A 21,459-nucleotide genomic window follows, 5' to 3' on the forward strand; every position below is an offset into this window, starting at 1 on the left:
CTTGACAAAGTGTCCATTCATTTATCTTCATAGCTATGTACAGGAATATGGTAATCTTATTAGGCGCAGACTGAAACTTAACCATATACTGGTAAAGACAAATGTAGACTGGTACAGACTAATGCAGACTAAGTAATTGGAGGCCTGTACACTCATTATAATACCTCGAGCGTTCAGGTATCACTGCGCGAGTGTGATCCGCGAGGAGAAAACGTTCTACGTTTTCAGCAATCTCATTGGCTGCGTTACATATTAATAAGCGGATCGGCGGAAGCAGAATTTGGTCCGTCTCTAAGAAAGCGCCATCACGTAGTGCGGAGACGGACGAGCGCTGCGCCTGCGCTGTTGTGCTTAGCGGGGCGCGCTCTATTGGGAAAGTCGTGCACGCGCTGACTAGGCGAAACTATGTACACAACACACTAGAATACACATCAAGCAAATTAGAACATAAACGGAAAAGTTAGGATATCTCAAATTGCATTATTTTACATAGGTATGCTGTTCTGAATGACTTGATTTTTATCTATCAAGTAGTGTCCTGCGTACCCCAGCTCCGCACAGCCGGGCGACTTAGCTGGTGTGGCCGTAATAAATTACACTGATCGGTCGGAACATTATGACCACCTACCCAATAGCCGGTGTGTCCATCTTTTCCACTGACAACAGTGGCGACGCGTCGTGGTATGGAGGCAACGAGGCATTAGTAGTCCTCTGGAAGGAGTTAGCACCACATCCCACACGCATGTCACCTACATCCCGTAAATTCCGGAGAGGGAGGCGATGAGCTCTGACGCCACATTGTCACGTATCAGATGCGTTCGATCGGGTTCATATCCGCCGAGCACATCCATTTGAACTCGCTACTGTGTTCCTCGAACCACTCTATCACACACTGGCGTTGTGGTATGGCGCATTGTCTTGTTGAAAAATGCCACTGCCGTCGGGAAACATGATAGTCATTGAAGGGATATACGTGGTCTGCCACCAGTGTCCGATTCTCCATGGGCGTCATGGTGCCTTGCACGAGCTCTACTGGATCCATGGATTCCCACTTGAATGTTCCCAGAGCATAATGGAGCTGCCACCAGCTTGTCTCCGTCCCGTAATATAGGTATCAAGCAGTTGTTCCTCCCTGGAAGACGATGCATTCGCGCCGTCGCATCGGCATGATGAAGAAGGTATCGGGGTTCATCAGACCATGCAACGCTCTGCCACTGCGCCAACGCCCAGTGTCGATGGTCACGTGCTCATTTCAGTTGTAGTCCTGCTGTTAACATTGGAACATACTTAGGTTGTCAGCTGCGGAGCCGTATCGTTAGAAGGGTTCGGCGCATTGTGTGTTCACACACACTCTCACTGCACCCAGCATTAAAGTCTGATGGTAGTTACGCCGCAGTTCGCTGTCTGTCCTGTTTCACCAGCCTACGACGTCAGACATCTGTAAAGAGGGATGGCCGCCCTACCCCACGACATCTGGACGTGCTTTGACCTTGGTCTCGCCACGTGTTGAGGACACCACAGCACTCCTCGAACATCCGATTAGTCGCACAGTTACCGAAATGCTCGTGCTGAGCCTCCGGGTCATCACAATCTGTTCTCGGTCAGAGTCGTATATATAGCACACCTTTCCCCATTCTACACACGGACTCAACACTCACTGATTTTACATACACCGAGCGTGTGTCTGACTAGCAGTCATTCCTCGCCAGGTGACGCTGCTATCGCCTGGACGAGTTTATATAGATAGCAGGTCGGTGGTCTTAATGATCAATGTATGCACACAAATGTGCCTAGTCAGTCGGTCTGTTGGTGGAAAACCATATAACAATCTTTACAGTAGTCCGTGAGATTTGGCTTTACATGCACGCAAAAAAAATCGTTGCGGGTCTTTAATTTAGTCATATGAATAGATCTCGAACTAAAGCATAAATTATTTACCTGCAAAAAATACAGATTCGCTGAACTCAGAGTTACCTGTAACAGATGCTTTGTACAGCAGTGTTGTAGATGTGTGTGTGTGTGTGGGGGGGGGGGGGGGGGGCTCTGTTACTACCATCACAACACCGTTACTTGTTTCTGTTTTATTGTGCCGACGTTACGTCCGCAGGCTGCCCGTATCCTTGCAGAGGATTCATTAGTTCCCACGACATGCTTACCACACGGCCTACAGTAGAGCCATGTCCGCCGTCTACGGCAGTTGTTGCTAAACATAGGCTACGTGGAATGCGTTTCGTGTCCGCCTGCGCAACCAAGCTTGACGCAAGGCCTCCCATCGACGCTATAACCAGCACGCGGTCACGTACTTGAAGCGCGCGCGCGCGCGCGCGCGCACACACACACACACACACACACACACACACACACACACACAATTAGAGGAAATTACGAATCATTTCCCTTTTATTTAAAACCAGGCGTGTTTGTTCGCGGTTTTAAACCCAATGTTCACGTTAACGAAACGCTACGACTGGACACCTGGTGAAGAATGGAGACGGCACACGGCCGTGACCCACTTGAAAAGTTCACCCAGTACGGGAGTTATTTTGAAACTGAGTACAGAACGCAAACTGAACTGGTCGGTCTGCGATTTAGCCCTGCTTACCTTGAGCGAGTTTAGTTTCTAGGAAACTCTCGTTCTCATACATACCTGTATCAGTCTGCTGAATTTTTAAAACTGAGCACGGTTCTTCAAACAAATGATAAATTGTTTTTGTTAAGAGAGTGCTGTCGTGTCTTCTACATTTATATCCACATTTATATCTACATCGATATTGAGCAAGCCATCGTACGGTGCGTGGCAGAGGATACTCTGTACCACTTCTAGTCATTTCCTCACCCGTTCCACTCACAAATAGAGCGAGGGAGAAACGACTGTCGATATGCCTCCGTATGAGTTCTAATTTCTCGTATCTTCGTCTTCCTCACGCGCAATGTATGTTGGGGGCAGTAGAATCGTTTGACAGACAGCTTCAAATGCCGGATCTCTAAATTTTCTCAACAGTGTTTCTTTAAATGAACGTCGCCTTCCCTCCAGGGATTGCCATTTGAGTTCACGAAGCATCTCCGAAAAGCTTACGTGTTGTTCGAACCAACCGGTTACGAATCTAGCAGCCCGCCTCTGAATTGCTTCCTTCTTAAGCGCACATAATATCTCATCCCTTTATGATAGTGTGTTGTTGAAGAAGAACTGTTATGAAATCTTGAATGTTTCTCCCCACAGCGTATACCCTTTTATCGGAGCAGCTATTACACGCGCTATACACGCCTGCGAATGTTCCATACCTTCGCGGAACCATAAGCCGGTACGTCATTAACGTGGAAATGTAAAGCGTCTAGGGAAGAATGGGTTACTCATTTCCCCTTGTATGTATGTATGTGTGTATGTATGTATGAACCCGGGGACCTAGAAACGAGAGAGAGGTTTCGTCCCGCCGTAGCCCTCTGTGGTTCACAACCCCATAACAGGCCACAGCAGTCCATCCATCCCACCGCCGCCCCCGCCGAACCCAGGGTTATTGTGCGATTCGGCCCCCGGGTGTGGCTTACAGGCAACCGTGCTCTCCAAATAATCTGCCTATTGGATGGACAAACTGTAAACTTGCTCCCATCTAACAATTACAGAGAAGAGAGGGAGGGGGTGGGCGAACGCGTACGAACCGACGTGGGATATTTTTATCGGTTTGGGTGGAGAATTTTAGCGAAATACAGTAGAAAGGCTCACCAGGACGCTCGGTCTTCCTATTCGGAGTACTATTCGAACAGCGGGATCTTCACACAGTTGACCGGAAGAAAGAGAAAGTAATTCAGGGGCTTTGCTCTGGATGATAAGACAGACAGGTAAGCAGGCACACAAAGATACGTACGCATGTACTCACACATTCATTCATCATGTTTAATACCTCCCATCATGAAAGAAAAGCTGTAGGTTGTAGAACGAGTCATAGTGTTTATGTCCAGAAAGAAGTTTTGTGAAACAAACAGTTCTGTTAACAATTATGTACCATTAAACGTTATACATCATTCGTGCTTATACAGGTTAAAACAAAAAGTGCATAGAATATTTTTTTTTAATTTCAGATAGACGGAAATGGCAATTAGCTGGATATTTTGTAGGGTTTTTGGGCTGATACTGCACACTGCATTGTGTATTAGGAACAAACCGAATGACAGAGTACTGTTTTTAAACAGACTAGCCTTATATACGGGAGGTTCCGAAATTCATCTGGCCATGCTGATATACGTGTTCCGTGGTTTCTGTAAATTTCTAAGTGCCTTGAGGGTTCCTACTGTAAGGCCACAGCCGACTTCGTGTACCAGCCTGTAAGTATGTACATGACTGCACATATGAATTATTCTTAAATTTTAGTACTACATGTCCAATATTCTTGTAAAAGTGTTCCTTCGACGAATAAAGCTATACTATTAATACTGTTACTACACTTACAGAAAAACGTCGTTTTGTCGGTACATTTCAGCTCTGGAAAATGGTGAAAGTCACTTGGTGGCCTATCGGGGTTCCTGGGACGTTGGTTTGTCAGCAGCCCACTCAGTTTTAATCTTGGAAGTAGCATCTGAAATAGTTTGAGCAGCATGCGGTTGAGCTTTGGCGCGCTGCGGAGCGACACAGGCCGGCAATGTGCCCATGGAATGGCTCTGCATAATTCTGGCAGTCTCTCACAGTGGACTTGAGTAATTTAGGCAATGTCTCGCACTGCATCTGCACTGATTCTGTGGTTGCTCCGGCGTCCTCAAACGTGGAACTGAATGACAGCGTGACGAATCGAGAGAGAGGCTGCGGTCTCCATGAAGAAGAGATATGGAAACTGGTACTGCTATGCCTCAATCGCTATGATAAGTTGTAACCTTCCTGTATGTAAATAAAAATAATTTTTTGTTAATATCTTAGCTCATGAAAACTGAAATTTTGACGTATGCAGTGCTGCGCCATGGCCCTGAAAAATCCTTACCTCATGATGATGTCGCCGGCTAACGCTGGTCGTAAATGGCATTGCTTAGTGAAATGCTGGCCTATGTACCAATACTGGAAACATTTGTCTGAGATCTGAATTATTATAAAAACTGACTTTGCTTATTAACATAGCTGCAGAGTTGGTCGTTTGATTACTAAAGAACACATGACTATGATCTGCGAAAATTTCTGAAATATTTAAATAGATGACTGGATCGGTACTGGTAATGATTTAAGGCAAAATTATTCCTCCCTTTTTTGTAGACTGGTAAAAATTTTATTCTGAAAATACTTTACATTATTGATAAAGATCTGCAATCTGGGTGTTAAAATTACGAACAACTTCAGTTGGAAGGACCACATAGATAATATTGTCGGGAAGGCGAGCCAAAGGTTGCGTTTCATTGGCAGGACACTTAGAAGATGCAACAAGTCCACTAAAGAGACAGCTTACACTACACTCGTTCGTCCTCTGTTAGAATATTGCTGCGCGGTGTGGGATCCTTACAAGGTGGGATTGACGGAGGACATCGAGAGGGTGCAAAGAAGGGCAGCTCGTTTTGTATTATCGCGTTATAGAGGAGAGAGTGTGGCAGATATGATACACGAGTTGGGATGGAAGTCATTACAGCATAGACGTTTTTCGTCGCGGCGAGAGCTTTTTACGAAATTTCAGTCACCAACTTTCTCTTCCGAATGCGAAAATATTTTGTTGAGCCCAACCTACATAGGTAGGAATGATCATCAAAATAAAATAAGAGAAATCAGAGCTCGAACAGAAAGGTTTAGGTGTTCGTTTTTCCCGCTCGCTGTTCGGGAGTGGAATAGTAGAGAGATAGTATGATTGTGGTTCGATGAACCCTCTGCCAAGCACTTAAATGTGAATTGCAGAGTAGTCATGTAGATGTAGATGTATATGGAAAATTGAATATTACAAATCTGGGTCAACTGATGCTGACCAATCACAAAAAGATTGAAACAAATTTTTATTAACATCTCATACAAGTGACTTAACTATACACATGCCAATAAAAATAATAAAATTTACCTTACAACACATGGCTATGAACTGCGCTGTACCAGCGACAGACTACAACTGCCGAGACTGCTCTGACATGCGACTCTATTGCTGCAAACCGTTTTCTGTCGCAGTGAGCACTTGAGCAATACTTCGAAATTACGTTTGCTCCAGCAGGGCGGTGAACCCATTACAAAGTGTATTAAAAAACACGCGTTACATATACAGTATCTGAGCGTAAATCGTTTCTGACTTTCATATGTTTTACTTTGTATTCTGTCGGAGGATGGGAAAAACTCGTAGCTGCTCTTTATATAATATTGAGAATTGGATTAGGTATACAATGAACATTACTTGCTATACTGATATAAATTTTCAGTTCTTGAATCTTGGCTATTGTGGTCTTCAGTTTATCCTGTGTAAGCTACTGCAGTTCTGCATAACTATTGCGATTTACATCTATTTGAACCTGTTTACTGTAGTAAAGCCTAGGTTTCCCATCACACAGTTTACACACAGCGCTGTCTCCCTGTTACTGGCATTATCGGGGAGTGTAAATAGATCAGTGAAGTTCATGAAGATATCGCAATGACAACATTACAGGTGTGTGTGAACATGAATTGGTGCCGAACAAAAATAAAAATAATGAAGCAGAATTATCGCAATGTCTACTGGAAGGGCAGACAACCTGAAAAGTAACTATTTAAAAAATAAGAGTTTTTAAAATCACAGGCTCCAACGTTTTCACGAGGGCAATCATTTTACCATGCAGCAATTGACTTGACTAGGGCCGTAAACACCTCAGCACTTCTTTGGCATTACAACAACTTAGACTTGCTAATTGTTAAACTGAGTTTCTGGAGAAGTGTTAACGTCTGTCTAAACTGAAACTAGAATGGAAAAGGCTGTCTACGTAGAGAATTACTTTTGACGCACGTATTCTTGTGTATACATTTATCGCTTGTAAACTGTCTCTAAAGGCGAAACTAGTTAGTCGTGGTGTCTCAGTAACTTTTTATAAAGAAAAAGTTTCATATGCACAGCAGATCCCCATTTCTCTCAGCGCACAAAATCAATAAAATTTTAAAAATTTCTGCAATTCATCGGGCAGAGATTATGTGTTTCGAATAATTACGAGGTGCGCACGACCTGCATTTCTAGATGAGGTTAACGTAAAACGTGTCCGAGAAGTGAGTTGACCATGAAACTGAGTGCGGAATGACTAAGTTTTACCTACAGACCCCGCACATTGAGACACAGCGTCGAGAAAAGACGGCGATGATTTCATTTTTCTTATGGATGAGCTGGAATTTTTTTCGTTGGTCTTATTACATGTTATAATGTGTTAGTGAACTCTACTAATGCATGTAACCTTGTCTCACGGTCGCACCAAAACAAAAAAAAAAAAAAAAAAAAACCTCGTGGGAAGGGCACAAGCAGAACGGCGCTCTAAACGTGAGAACTCTCGCACAGATGCCAGACAATTTTGTACTTTGCGGTTCACGTCCAACCTTCTGCCACTCCTTTTTGTTCCCAGACGTTGGCCCTTGATGCACAGTCTCGAAATTTCAGCTTTTCCATGCTTGCCGGATAATCTGTATGATTTTGGAGGGGCAGCTGGTAATATGATATCCTCAAAGACAAAACTGAATACCAGTTTCAAGTGAGTGCGGAAGAAGTCTAGCAAAACGCCACTGAAATAAATGCATTTTCTTGGCACGTTATAACTGGTAAAGTTCGCTTCGTTCATTAACAAGCGCCACCGGCTATCTACTGGTGGCGCGATTTGATAAAATTCCTCTGCCTTCCTACCCTCTTTGTGTTCACATACCCGCCTCTCCCGCTAAGATAACAGGAACATTACAACAAGAATTTTATCTAAGTACGCGAAAACGCGCTTCGGAAATTCTTTTTGAGGTTTCCGCAGGGACAGGGCAACACTGTTGGTCGCTGAGGGTCACTCACTCATTCTCGACTCTCAAAACGTCACCTCCGCCCCCACAGAGACAGCGATATGTCTCCAGGCTTCCAAGTCGGGGTTAATGCTCGTCTGACACGTGCTGTTACCTACCGGTGCTTTCCAACAGACGTTGGAAAACGCCTGCCATTACGGGAACAATTGTCGCCCTCAAGCCAGTATAGTAAGGATCAACAACAACCCATTTAGGAGGACAGGGGAAGACACGCTGGACAAAATTTACCACTCCCCAACGTCAGACACATTTGCGACCGGCATTGTCATCCCACGTCGCCATTCCCTCCCTCCCCCCTCCCCCCTCCCTTTTCTCCGACAGATAAAAATATTTCTGATCAGGGTTTCGAACATTTTGAACCGGAAACATTAACGTAACATGAAAGAAAGTTGCCACTGCCGTCTTCTTTAAGACAATGTCAGAAGTAACAATAAGAGAAAATTTACTCTGTTTAGTGTTTCCACCAAGGGGTACGTTTGGGACACAATCTGGTCAAGTGTCCGGGGAACTGTTAGTGGAAGTTAATGTGAAATGTGCCCACTCTTACGAATGATACCTTCCGCTAATTTCATAAGATTTATTTTTCAACCTCTTAACCTGTACCCGAGGTCTACCTGGTCTCAGTTTAGTTGCGGTTTTATCTTTTCACTTCGCGATCTCATCTCTAACAATCGACTTTGGCAGATGTAGAAGGGTTCAAATGTCCACGATAGTCAGTCAGGTGACATACAATGAACAGTCAATTTTCATCTACATCTACCAGGTGTACGAAACCGGAATTTGGTTGCAATAATTACACGTTTGTTGTTTTAAACCGATAAACAATATTTTATTCAAAATAATCTCCATTGATATTTATACATTTCTCCCAACTCTCCGGCAGGCTATGAATGGCACGCAAAAAATTCTTCTTTTGAAGCGAACCACTCAGCGAGCCATTTTCACACAAACTGAAGCGTGAAGCGTTCTTCAGCGAGAGCGCGACCAAATGATGCAAATAGATAAAAATCGGAAGGAGCCAAGACTGCAGAGTAAGCTGCATGCCCTAGTATGTTTCAACTGAACGCCTCGATCTTTTTACTGACCCGTTTTGCTGTGTGTGATGGGGCGTTATCATGGAGCAATATGACTTTGTGTTGCCTTCTTCCATATTCCGGTCGTTTTTCACGTAATGCTCGATTTAAATCGATCATGTTCTGTTGGTAGCGATCAGTGATAACGTTTTCAACAGGTTTTAGCTGCTCATTATAGATGACACCCTTATGATCCCACAAAACAGAGCATTGTCTTCTTTCAAAGCGATTTGGTCTTCCAATGGATTTCGACAGTTCGCCTGGATTCATCCATCAGTTACAACGCTTAGAATTCTCAAAATATATCCCTTTTTCATTACCTGTCACTACTCAATGGACAAACGACTTTCTTTTGTATCTGGCGAGCAGCATTTGACAAGTGGTCTTTCGATTTGCTTGGTGTCTTTCATTCAGTTCATGCGGAACCCATTTTCCCACTTTCTGCACCTTTCCCAAAGCTCTCAACCGGAAAGAAACGGCTTTCTGCGCCACATTCGATTGTTTCGCGAGTTCCTGTTGAGTTTGAGTATCATTTTCATGCAATAAGGCGTGCACTCCGTTGTCTTCGAACTTTCTCGGTGGTTTCCCGCGCTCGTCGTTTCACATGTCAAAATCATCACTTTTGAATTTTTTGGACCACTCATAACACTACGTTTTCCCAACAGCATGTTCGTCGAAAGCTCCGACAACCACTCGATGCGATTCTGAAGCAGTTTTCTTCAAATGATAACAGAAATCCCCAGTCCGCAAATCTTAATTCGTTGGCACAAAACTCGACAAGTTAGCGGGTTTGAAACAGATACCGATGTATGGAACTTGGGTAACTGTGTGTTGACATTCGTCAGCCGTTACAGAAATCAGATGGCGCTGCAGACGCCGTCTCACAGGCCCAACACTGACGTTTAGCACCATCTATAGGGAAACTCCGATTTCATACTTCCATACATGGTACATCGTACTCCGCAAGCCACCTAACCGTGTGTTGCGGAGAGTACATTTGGTACAAGTCACCCCTCCTGACCGATCCACTTTGCCGTTATTGCTTAGCTACTGATAACAGGATACTCCCTGTCTCTCTTCACACAGTCGCGTCCGTTACTTAACGCCCCGCTCTTTGCCATGTCTTCACCGTTCACACCTACCCTCCACCACTACACCCTTCATCTATTCTCCGAATGTGGCTTCCGTCGACTCCCCCTCCATTTATCCCTCCTATCAGCTCTGATCCTCACCTCCGTCTCCCTTCTCCTGTCCTTTTACGGGCTCCCTCAACCCCTTCCATCCTGTATTTTCCCCCTCCTACCGTCTCTCTTCCTCCCTTCTCTCCCAACAGTCCTTTGTGCTCTCCCCTCCACTGCCTTTCCCACTCCTTGTCGCGTCTGCCCACCCCCCCCCCCTTTTCTATGTCCCCTCCCTCCTTCGGCTCACCCTTTTTTTTCATTTCCTCTCCTCTCCCCCCCATTTCTCCCCCTCATCGATCCGAGTCCTCCTCTCCCTTCCCCTTACCGAGCGAGGTGGCGCAGTGGTTAGCACACTGGACTCGCATTCGGGAGGACGACGGTTCAATCCCGTCTCCGGCAATCCTGATTTAGGTTTCCGTGATTTCCCTAAATCGTTTCAGGCAAATGCCGGGATGGTTCCTTTGAAAGGACACGGCCGATTTCCTCCCCAATCCTTCCCTAACCCGAGCTTGCGCTGCGTCTCTAATGACCTCGTTGTCGACGGGACGTTAAACAATCACCACCACCACCACCACCACCACCACCACCACCACCCTTCCCCTTCCCCTTCCCCTCCCCCCCCTCCATTTGCCGCCGTGTCGCCTGTATAGTGCTGTTTTAAGTGAGTGTTCAGTGTTGTGCATCCCCTGTCAGTGTTGCGAACAGCCACCATACTGTCGCTAGTTGTGTTCTTCTATCTCGTGCGAAAAGAAACTAGACAGTCGCCGTGTTTTTTAAATTGTACCTGTCTTTTTACTACGTGTTTTAATCAGCATCGCCCACCGTTTTGTTTTTACATTTTATTCTTCTCTTTCTCCATGTTTCAGTTTATAACCGTCACCGTTTTATCGCCTGCTTTTGTTTGTTTTTCATATCTCTTGATTCTGTTTTTTAAGTTTTCTGTAGGCTGCTGCCAGCCCCCCCCCCCCCCCTCTGAGGGGGACTCGAAACGAAATTCAATAAAGGAAGATAAAATTGACCTACTTTTGTGGTGTATTTTATGATTACAAATATTTGACATTTTGTAAGATCACTCCAAATGGCAAACTCCTCATTACATGAAAATTTGAGTGTCTCGTGTGATGGGAATATCGATCCTCCTCCTTGTGACACGTGTGAAATAGTTTCTGCACAAAGAATTTGGCACATGGTGCATAGTAATAACGTGCAGAAAGTTCTCTGCTAACCTATCGTGGGACACGTATGTCCCAGTGGCGGTGAAAGGGTTGTTTGGGGTGGCTAATGCTTCGTCCGGTGTGCTCGGTTTGCCAGCAATGGCGCACCGGCCGCGACCTCGCTCTATAGACGCGGGTGCCTGACTCGGGCGTGCACCCTCGTGTTGCAGGGCAACGACGCGTGGGTGGTGGTGCACAACCTGCGGTCGCAGGCGGGCGGCGGCATCCTCGACCCGGACGACCGGCTGCTCGACGTCGCGGACGACCGCGAGCAGATCGTCGCCAACTTCGAGGAGAGCGGGGGCGGGCCCGGGGGCGGCGGAGGCGGCCCGCCCCTGCTGCTGCCCCACGGCGGCGGCGACGGAGCCAGCGCCGGCGGCAGCTCTGTCGGCACCAGCAGCCCCGACATCTTCCAGGTACCGTGCCACCTCTTCTGTGCCCTTCACCTGACCTCAGGAGTCACGTCTTCAGAGCACGAACCGATTGGTGGTTCACAAATCTATACTGCCAACTCTCCTTTTCTCCGAAAGGGTCACTCCGAAAGAAATGCACACTATTTCTGTACAAATACAGTTTTAATTCTGCATATGTGAAAGTTTTACAGTGTGTAGATACATCCTTCACGCTTGTTTTCAAACTTAGTTCAACCTGTTCCCGTCAGTGGCGCCGTCACAACATGTCTTCAAGATGGCTGCTACACTTGCCGTTCGCCAGAAGCGACGTGCTGTCATAGAATTCATGTGCTGTGAAAACGAGACGGTGGGAAACATCCACAAGAGGTTGAAAAAAAGGTGTATGGAGATGCTGCTCTCGATCGCAGTACAGTTAGTCGGTGGGCAAGCGGGTTACGTGATGAAAGCGGGCACGGCAACATTGGCGATTGTTCTCGCAGCGGTAGGCCTCGTACTGTACACATTCCAGACAATGTGCAGAGAGTTAGCGAAATGGTGACTGCTGACAGACGCAGCACAGTGAAGGAATTGTCACGCTACGTTGGGATAGGGGAAGTAAGTGTTTGCAGAATACTGAAGGTGTTGGCGTTAAAAAAAGGTTTGTGACAGGTGGGTTCCCAGGATGTTGACAGTGGCTCGCAAAGAAACAAGAAAAACGGTATGCAGCGAACTTTTGGAACAGTACGAGAATGGTGGTGATGAATTTCTTGGAAAAATTGTGACAGATGATGAAACATGGCTCCATTTTTCACCAGAGACGAAGAGGCAATCAGTGCAGTGGCATCATGCAAATTCACCCAAGAAAAAAAAATTCAAAACCACACCTTCTGCTGGAAAAGTTATGGCTACGGTGCTTTTCGATTCCGGGGGACTCTTCCTCGGGAGACATCACGCCAAGTGGAACCACATAAATTCTGATGCATATGTGACGACACTGAAGAAACTTCGAGCTGGACTGAGTCGTGTTCGACCACATGGATAAAAGCAGGATGTTTTGCTGTTGCACGACCATGCACGGCCACATGTCAGTCATAAAACTATGGAAGCGACCACAAAACTCGGATGGACAACACTGAAACACCCGCCGTACAGCTCTGACCTGGCTCCATGTGACTATCATCTCTTTGGGAAACTGAAAGACTCTCTTCGTTGAACAAGGTTTGAAGATGGTGACTCCCTTGTGCACGCTGCCAAACAGTGGCTCCAACAGGTTGGTCCAGAATTATACCGTGCGGTTATACAGGCGCTGGTTCCAAGATAACGTAAGGCAGCTGAGAGGGATGGAAATTATGTGGAGAAATGAAAATATTGTTCCTAAAGGATGTATCTACACACTGTATAACTTTCAAACATGTAGCATAAAAGATTGATTTTAAAAAATTGTGTGCATTTCTTTTGGAGTGACTCCCGTACATAATCGCCACCTATATCACTAACTCCATGCACGGTGTAAAGTTCCAGTTGCAGATTGTCTATATAACGGATTTCAGGGGAGCAAAAATCTTATTCTCGATATTTCATATAATTATTGACGTTATTTAAAACGGTGTTACGATCTACTCTCTAAGGGCTACACTCTGCAAAAAAAAAAAAAAAAAAAAAAAAAAAAAAATGCGCCATGAAGGAATCGATAGATGGATAGATGTGGCTTAAATGATCAGACAAGCAAGGTATTACCATTTAAGAAAAATTGGATGTTTTATTCAAGAGACGCTCCACAAACTGGGCAAGTGAATAACGCGCTAGTCTACCTCTAGCCCTTACACAAGTAGTTTTCCGGCCTGGCAATGATTGATACAGGTTGTTGGATGTCCTCCTGAGGTTTCTCGTCCCACAGTCTGTCCAGTTGGCGTGTTGGATTGTCGAAACCCCGAGATAGTTGTAGGGCACTGCTCATAATGCTCCAGACTTTCTGAATTGGGTAGAGATCCGGCTATGTTGATGGCAATGTAGGGTCTACCAAGCACGAGCAAGCGGTAGAAACTCTTGCAGTGTACGAGCAGATATTATCTTGATAAAATTTAAGCCACGGATGGCTTGCCATGAAAGGCGACAAAACAGAGAGTTGAATACTGTCGACGTACCTCTGTGCCGTAAGGTGCCGCAGTTGACGAGCAAAAGGGCCTGCAATGAAAGGAAATGGCGCCCCACACCCTCACGCCCGGTTGTCGAGCTGTACGGCTGGCGACTGTCAGGTTGGTATCCCACTGCTGTCCGTGTCGTCTCAGACACAACTCCTGCTTGGAATCTCACTGAATTGTCTACAGTGATGCCTCCCGCTTCGAATACAGCACCGATGACTAGCGATGACTTGTCTGGAGACGTTCAGGACAGTGACGGGATTTTACAGCCTGGCTATCGCCCGACAGACGGCCCAACAACCAAGAGTGATTGTCTGCTGTGCCAATTCATTTCAAAGCAGGGCCGTTCCGTTGACATCCGCGGCACCCTTAAACACAGCGATACGTCGACGATATTCTACGCCCCGTTTTGTTGCCTTTCGTGGCAACCCATCCTGGGCTTACACTTCTGCAAGACAATGCCAACCTGCACGCAGAGACAGTTTCTAGCGCCTTGTCTCCGAACTTACCAAACCGTACCTTGGCCAGCATCATTGCCGGATATCTCCCCAACCGAGAATGTTTGGAGCTTTATGGACAAGGCCTTACAACCAGCTCGGGATTTTGACGGTCTAACGCTCCAATTGGATCGAATTTGGCACGATATCCTTCAGTAGGGACATCCAACAAATCTCTCAATCGATGCCAAGCCGAATAATTGGTTGCATAAGGGCCAGAAGTGCGCCAAGGCGTTACTGCGCTTCCCAGTTTGTGAAGCTCGTTCTCTTGCATAAGGCGATCTTTCTTTACTGTAATCATTTGGTTGTTTGTACATGTATAGCACATCTACCGATTTGCGTCCCATTCGGATTATTCCTTCGTGGTGCGTCGTCTTTTTTATTTTTTTATTTTGTATCCTTCTTGGGTTGTACAATCTTATATTACAAGTATACCACAATACGTCTAATATTACAGTTAGAAACTGTGTATATGTCTTGAGGTAGCGTAAATCACTGCTCGCAGATACTCAATTTACATTCACCCACTATTTGAGAATGAGAGCACATAGCATCTTGCAGCAAACATTGAACATAATTTCAAACCTACACGAAAATTTTCCTCGATGGCAACTCCTCACAAAATGATGAAATGCTTATTCGCTTACAATATTTTCGGTGCTCATCCAGTAAGGCTTCAGCATAAGGCAACTCATTTCTTTATTGGTAACTCTATTCGCAACACATTTTGCAGACAGTTCAAATGGCTCTGAGCACTATGGGACGTAACATCTGAGGTCATCAGTCCCGTAGAACTTAGAACTACTTAAACCTAACTAACCTATAGATGTCACACATCAATGCCCGAGGCAGGATTCGAACGTGCGACCGTAGCGTTGTCGCGGTTGCAGACTGAAGCGCCTAGAACCGCTCGGTCACACCGGCCGGCTTGCAGACAGTATCCACATGTATCCCTGGATGTTCCTGCAAGATTATATCATTATTTATGCATTTGGGATGCTGCAGTTTCGGTTCTTGGGCCATTTTCAAACGTTTGAAGTGAAGCTAGTTTGGTTAACACACAGCTTTGTGCGAATTGCATAGCGTCAACATTTTTTAAAAAATCTTGTGTGGTTATTTTGAGAACATTCCGTGCCTTAATGTAAGAGCCTACTATACACTGAGTCATCCGCTAGTATAATTCCCTTAACAGATGACTTAGTGAATAGAAGGCTCTTGCAGTAAGACTCAGAATGTTCGAAGTTGAACAGTTGTGAGTAGCTCAAAATGTACAAATGTTACTTCAGTAATTATTTCACAGTCTCTCAGATAATGGGTAGATAACGAAGGCACACTTTCTAAAATAGTCACCATTAACCAAAACTGACTGCCCAAATGAGAGAGAAAAATAAATAAAATTGTCGAAACTGTGTGTGTGTGTGTGTGTGTGTGTGTGTGTGTGTGTGTGTGTGTGTGTGTGTGTGTGTGTGTGTGATAGAAGTAAAGCAGTATGTTTTATGGAAAAAGCGGATACAGACAATCCTGTAATCTGTTTTATCACATGACTTCTGTTAAAGCATCAAAAACTTAAAGATGATTATTTTGGTTTTCGCGTTACGTTCAGTACCTAACCTAGAATTGATAAATGTGTTGTATTTACAGCCTAATTTTCTTCAGTTACACGTATTTGGAAAATTGTTTGCCCATAGTTAGCCGAGAAGTACCGCTAAAGTACACACTACAGTTTGTCTCGCTTCTCACGATTGATTTAAACAGTTCTAATTTTTTTTTTTCTTGTCACTCTCAACGATGTAGAAGAAGAAACTGTCTAATAGGACGAGTTTGCATAGTTAATAAATTCATTGTTTATGATAGCACATCCAAGGACGTTTTTCTTTGCTTTTAACTGTATTATAAATGAATTCGTGCGCATTGTTTAACATTTGGTGTTATCTGCATTTCAGTAGTTAGTTTCTCTCATTTTTCTGGTCTTTAAATCTTGCGTCTCCAGAGGCTTTTCATAGTAAAGCACCATTAATTGTTGCTTTTCAGTTCTGTTATTGTTTCCTTCTGCATTTTTCTTGCGGTGCAGCCCTTTGTTGTAGGATGTGCTCGTCAGTCCTTTCGCAGAGTTGCTGAAGTTGTTAGTGCTAACACATGGCTACATGGACGTCGCCGAGAGCTGCGTGATCTTTTCATTAGGACCCGCCAACTTCGTCACTTGTTTAACGTTCTCCTCCTGCAGTATCTTCCTGCCTCAAACTCTGGCGAGCCACAAATATTAGTCTCGTGTTTACAGTGTTTATCAGAAATTCATTTCCGACGGTTGAAACAGACTACTGGTGCGTAGCTTTACACTGCGTCTCCGATGATTTTTTAATTCGAAAACCCTATTACTTTCGTAATTGTGCCCTTTTAATACTTACTTCGTGTATTTCATGTGTTGGACGAAGCCCGTTGCAGTCGCGGTTTGTAATAAGCAACTGTCACCAGCAGAATCTCTTGGGTAACACTATTGTAAAGGCTGTCATAGAAACATTCATTTGTATCTGAGTTTCAACGCGGACTTGTCATTGAGTACGCCTGTCTCCACTAGTGATACATACGTCTGACGATTTTTCGTTCAATGATGTAACAAAAAAAAAAAAGGACCGATGCGAAAACGTGCCGAATTTTCGTAAGCGGAAGCGCGTCCTCTAAACTATGACCAGATGCGAGGGAATGCCGGTTTCCGAGCGACAAACAAGTAACGGTATATATTTATACTGGTGTCCAAAATTATCACACCAAACCGCTATTTCTCCGTCTTGTGTCTAATTCACGGTATAATCATACAGAACGTCAACAGCTGTCCGTACAATCATGTTCTGCATTCCGGTCACCGGACAACCGCGTCAACGAAGACGTTAGGGCACCTATCTAACGGGGTAGTGTCTGCTGGGTAGTCCCGCACCCACAATGGCTGTGTATACAGTCACAGGTGTTGCAGTAAGGCACAAAGATGACACCTACCAGACTCCCTGCAGTGGGCGGCCGTACCAAGAATGGAGGCAGGACAGTCGCAAACTGATGTGGCCCGAAGGCTTAACGTGAATCGTTCTGCTGTTTCTCGGATGTGGCGACGATTTATAGGGGCCGAGTCGGTATCACAAAAACCAGGGCAGGGTTGACCGTGTGTGACATCAAAATGAGAGTAGCGTTATTTGGCCATAAGGGCACGACGGCACCGCCTTAGTACGGCACGGCAACTGGCATCTGACCTCGCAGCATCCTCTGAACGTGTTGTGTCGAGACAAATGGTGTACAGAAGGCTTCGACAGAGTCGCCTTTATTGTCCGAGGTCTCCTGTATGTGTACGTCCGATGCATCTTCACAGAACTGAAAGTCTATAGTGGAGTCCTCAACATGCAACCCGGTCGGTCGAGCAGTGGGCCAATGTTCTTTTCACAGATTAGCCCCAGTTTGGTCTTGAGAGTGATTCTCGACCCGTTCGCATGTGAAGGGAACGTGGAGCAAGATTTCAGAATCTAGACGTTGTGGAAAGGGACCAATATCGAGGAGGAAACTTAATGGTGTGGGCAGGGATTGTGTTGACGACTCGAACGCCTCTTCGTGAAATTGTACGGTTGAATCTGCGAGCTTCAACTGTTGTCAGGTGTCGTGGGACCTGATGTGCGGTTGTTGCGAGGTGGTGTGGACCCAGACTTCGTACTGATGGAGGATAATGGTCGACCTTCCAGATCACGGGCGGTTGATGTCTTCTTGGAAACTGGAGATATTGCATGCATGGCATGGCCTGCCCATTCTCCTGATTTGAATCCCATAGAGCATGTCTGCAATGCACTAGTTAGACAGGCTGCATCACGTCAGCATCCACCAACCACTTTCCAAGACGTGTGAGCAGCTGTGCAGGAAGAATGGGCCTTATTGCCTCAACTTGAGACAGATGACGTCACTCACAGCATATGACGTCGTTTTCAGGCCTGTATTGCTGCCAGAGGTGGTCGCACACCATGCTGAGCGCATTAACCAGTTACCGGAACGTGCGTGCGAATCCGCTAAGTTGGAAAAACCAAGAACAGTTTTGTCTACCGTTATGCTTTTTGCAGTTGTTTACGTTCTGTGTTCTTTACATTGTTTCTACTTTACTATCATCTGATTACACTGTTTTGTGGCAAAATAAAAGCAGCCTTGCAAAACCCTCGTCTGTTGCTTTAATTTTGGATAGCGTTATATTTACGTGCAAAACTTTGATGTTAACAGCTCCGAATCTACACGTGTCACGTTTAAAAATTATGATTACAGAAAAAAATCAACTTAAGATGCCTTTAGCACGAAATACGAAACTAGTCTGGAAAGTAAATCTTGAATTTAATTGCAACAAGAAACAGGAGTTTTGATTTACAAAACTAATGAATAAATTAACAAGGTCATCAAATAACTCTGACATAATGGACTGTCAGTTACCTGAACTAGTGAGAGCGGCGGGAAGAATTTGACAGGGTTATGTAGCGGGTCGAGAAGCTTCCCACCTGAACACACGGGCTGGCTTCAAAGTCATGTTACTGTTGCAATCTTCACGCCTAAGACTGGTTTGAAGCAGGTCCCCACAGTAGGCACTTTTAAAAACCTGCTCATCTAAACATGATTAGTGCAACCTACATCTGTTTGAACCTGTTTACTTTATGCAAAACTTGGTCTTCCACTGTATATCTCCGGCCGGTGTGGCCGAGCGGTACAGTCTGGAACTGCGCGACCGCTACGGTCACAGGTTCGAATCCTGCCTCGGGCGTGGATGTGTGTGATGTCCTTAGGTTAGTTAGGTTTAAGTAGTTCTAAGTTCTAGGGGACTGATGTCCTAGAAGTTAAGTCCCATAGTGCTCAGAGGCATTTAAACCACTGTATATCTTTCCCCCAATTCGATACTGTAGCTTGTCATTAGCTATCTGATCTACTCATCTTTCATTCAGAAGCTTCTATTCCCTTCTCGTCTGAACTGACTACAGTCCACTTTTCACTTCAGTACAAGACTGCAATCCATATAAAATACATCAGAGAAGACTTCCTAACATTTAAATTTCTGTTAGAAGTTAATAAATTTCCTCAAAACCGCTCTGCTTGCTGTTTCATATTATCTCTAATTCGGCCATCTTACTTTCCAAATAGTAAAACTCGTCTCGTACTTTCACGTCTCATTTCCTAGTTACATTCCATCAGCATAGTCTGATTTTAATTCTACTACATTCAGTCATGCTTATTTTATTATTTTTTGTCTTCGCCTTATAATCTTTCTTCAAGACACCATCCATTTCGTTCAACTGCTGTTCCGAGCCCTTTGCGGTTTTCGACAGAATTACAGTGTCATCAGAAAATCACAAATTTTTGTTTCCTCCCCGTGAACTTTCATTACCTTTCCAAATTTCTCCTTGGTGCGCTCTACTGCTTGAACAATCTGCGTATCGAACAACCCTCTCTCGCTTTTAAACTACTGCCTTTCTTTAAGGCCATTAGATTCTTACAATTGCAATCTGTATATCCGCACCAAATGTAGATAATCTTTAGCTCCGTGTACAGTACCTGTTCAAAAGTATCGAGACACACACTAGTGATCATTAACATGGGTTTGTGCACCCTTCTACATTGTTATGGAAAAAACACTGCTGGGGTCACTTTCAATTAGCTATCTGAACTCTGAAGGAACGGCAGCCCATTCTCCCTCAACAGCCGAAAGCATATCAAGCAGTTGCTTCTTTAGATGGCGTGAGATGGTGTAATTAATCGAAAGTATGATAGCGATAAGTGAACTGGCTGTCGGTTGACCTCCTTCCGCTACTGAACTCGCGATGTTAAACCTCACCGGCTACTCCGCCGCTGTCGGCATCACGTCTAGCTGCGGTTTCAGTATTCAATTGATAATAAAAAGAGACTGCAGGGGAAAAGCACGCCAAGGAAAACAGAAAGATCTGTTACAGTGTTGCGTATATTGTCTCAGAACAACGTATTAAATGAGAGGCAGCCGGTTACAAGTGAATAACAGTTACTGCGTACAAATGAAACTAAGAAACTTGCGGGAAGCAGTCTTGCTGGAGGTCAAGACACAATAACAGTTGAACAGGAAACAAATTAAGGACATTGTGATGAATGTTCTAATGCCCAAATTAAGAGAAAGTACACCGAGAAAGAATTGAAATATGAAGTCATCAGAAATGAGGAGACTAACCAAGTCAGGGGTGGTGTAGATTGCTGTTCCAGAAATGCCATACGATAACCGCCCCTGGTATTCGGAGCACGCGCTACTGCATCGCACCTGGATTATTACCGATTAGCAAACGGAAACTAATTGCTGACCGCACTGTAACGAGCTGTGCGACCAGCTACCGCTGTCGATGTAACAAGCATGCCACCCGTACGTAATGGCGGCGCCACACTCGCTGCCATTGGTTGTCGACCTGCTCCAACTAAGAACTGACTTCAATTGGGGCGTCGCTGACGTCCCTCGGCACTTTTCTGTACGAAGACCCAGCGACCCTGTATGCTTCCACTGGCATAAAGAGAAGCCCCCTGACCAACCTAACAAGTGAGCCTCTTGCAAATTTGTTCTGGCCCGTGAAGGCAGTGCTAGCGGCCCACAGGTTGGGAGGCCTGGAATAGCGGGTCTTCCACGAAAACAACAGGCGGGATGTGTCCCTCCACCGCTGGTGAGGGAGGACTGAAATTCAAACTAGCAGTTGCCGTCGGCTTCTAGGAATACGCAGTATCATACAAATTCTGTATTAAGTAAAACAGACGTCAGTACATTTTAATTCATTTGTTGTGATTTAATCGGCATTTTGTTAAATCGACTGTTGAAATACTGGGCCAATTAGGCCGTGAGCTAATTAGTCGGCTTTTAATTTGAATACAAAGCTGACTCTGTAATTAAAAATACTAACAAACTTTATTCGAGCACTTTACGTTTGTCAGAGGGCTGGACTAGCTGCTATCATGATTCCTCAAGCTTTGTGGCTAGTTGTTGTCTTGTT

At 45.0% G+C, this 21,459-nt stretch overlaps 1 protein-coding gene across 13 annotated transcripts in view; it reads left to right on the top strand.

Moving 5' to 3' along the window:
- The window catches only part of LOC126354218 (partitioning defective 3 homolog), a 468,105-nt gene that overhangs the window by 316,247 nt on the left and 130,399 nt on the right, over positions 1-21,459 (top strand). For all 13 annotated transcript variants that reach the window (XM_050003695.1, XM_050003686.1, XM_050003692.1 and 10 more), the window contains one exon: positions 11,599-11,844. In XM_050003695.1, the coding sequence (XP_049859652.1) occupies positions 11,599-11,844 (246 nt within the window). The remainder of the gene's footprint in view (positions 1-11,598; positions 11,845-21,459) is intronic.

The sequence above is a fragment of the Schistocerca gregaria genome, chromosome 3, assembly GCF_023897955.1.
Source record: "Schistocerca gregaria isolate iqSchGreg1 chromosome 3, iqSchGreg1.2, whole genome shotgun sequence".
Taxonomy (NCBI): Eukaryota; Metazoa; Arthropoda; class Insecta; order Orthoptera; family Acrididae; genus Schistocerca; species Schistocerca gregaria.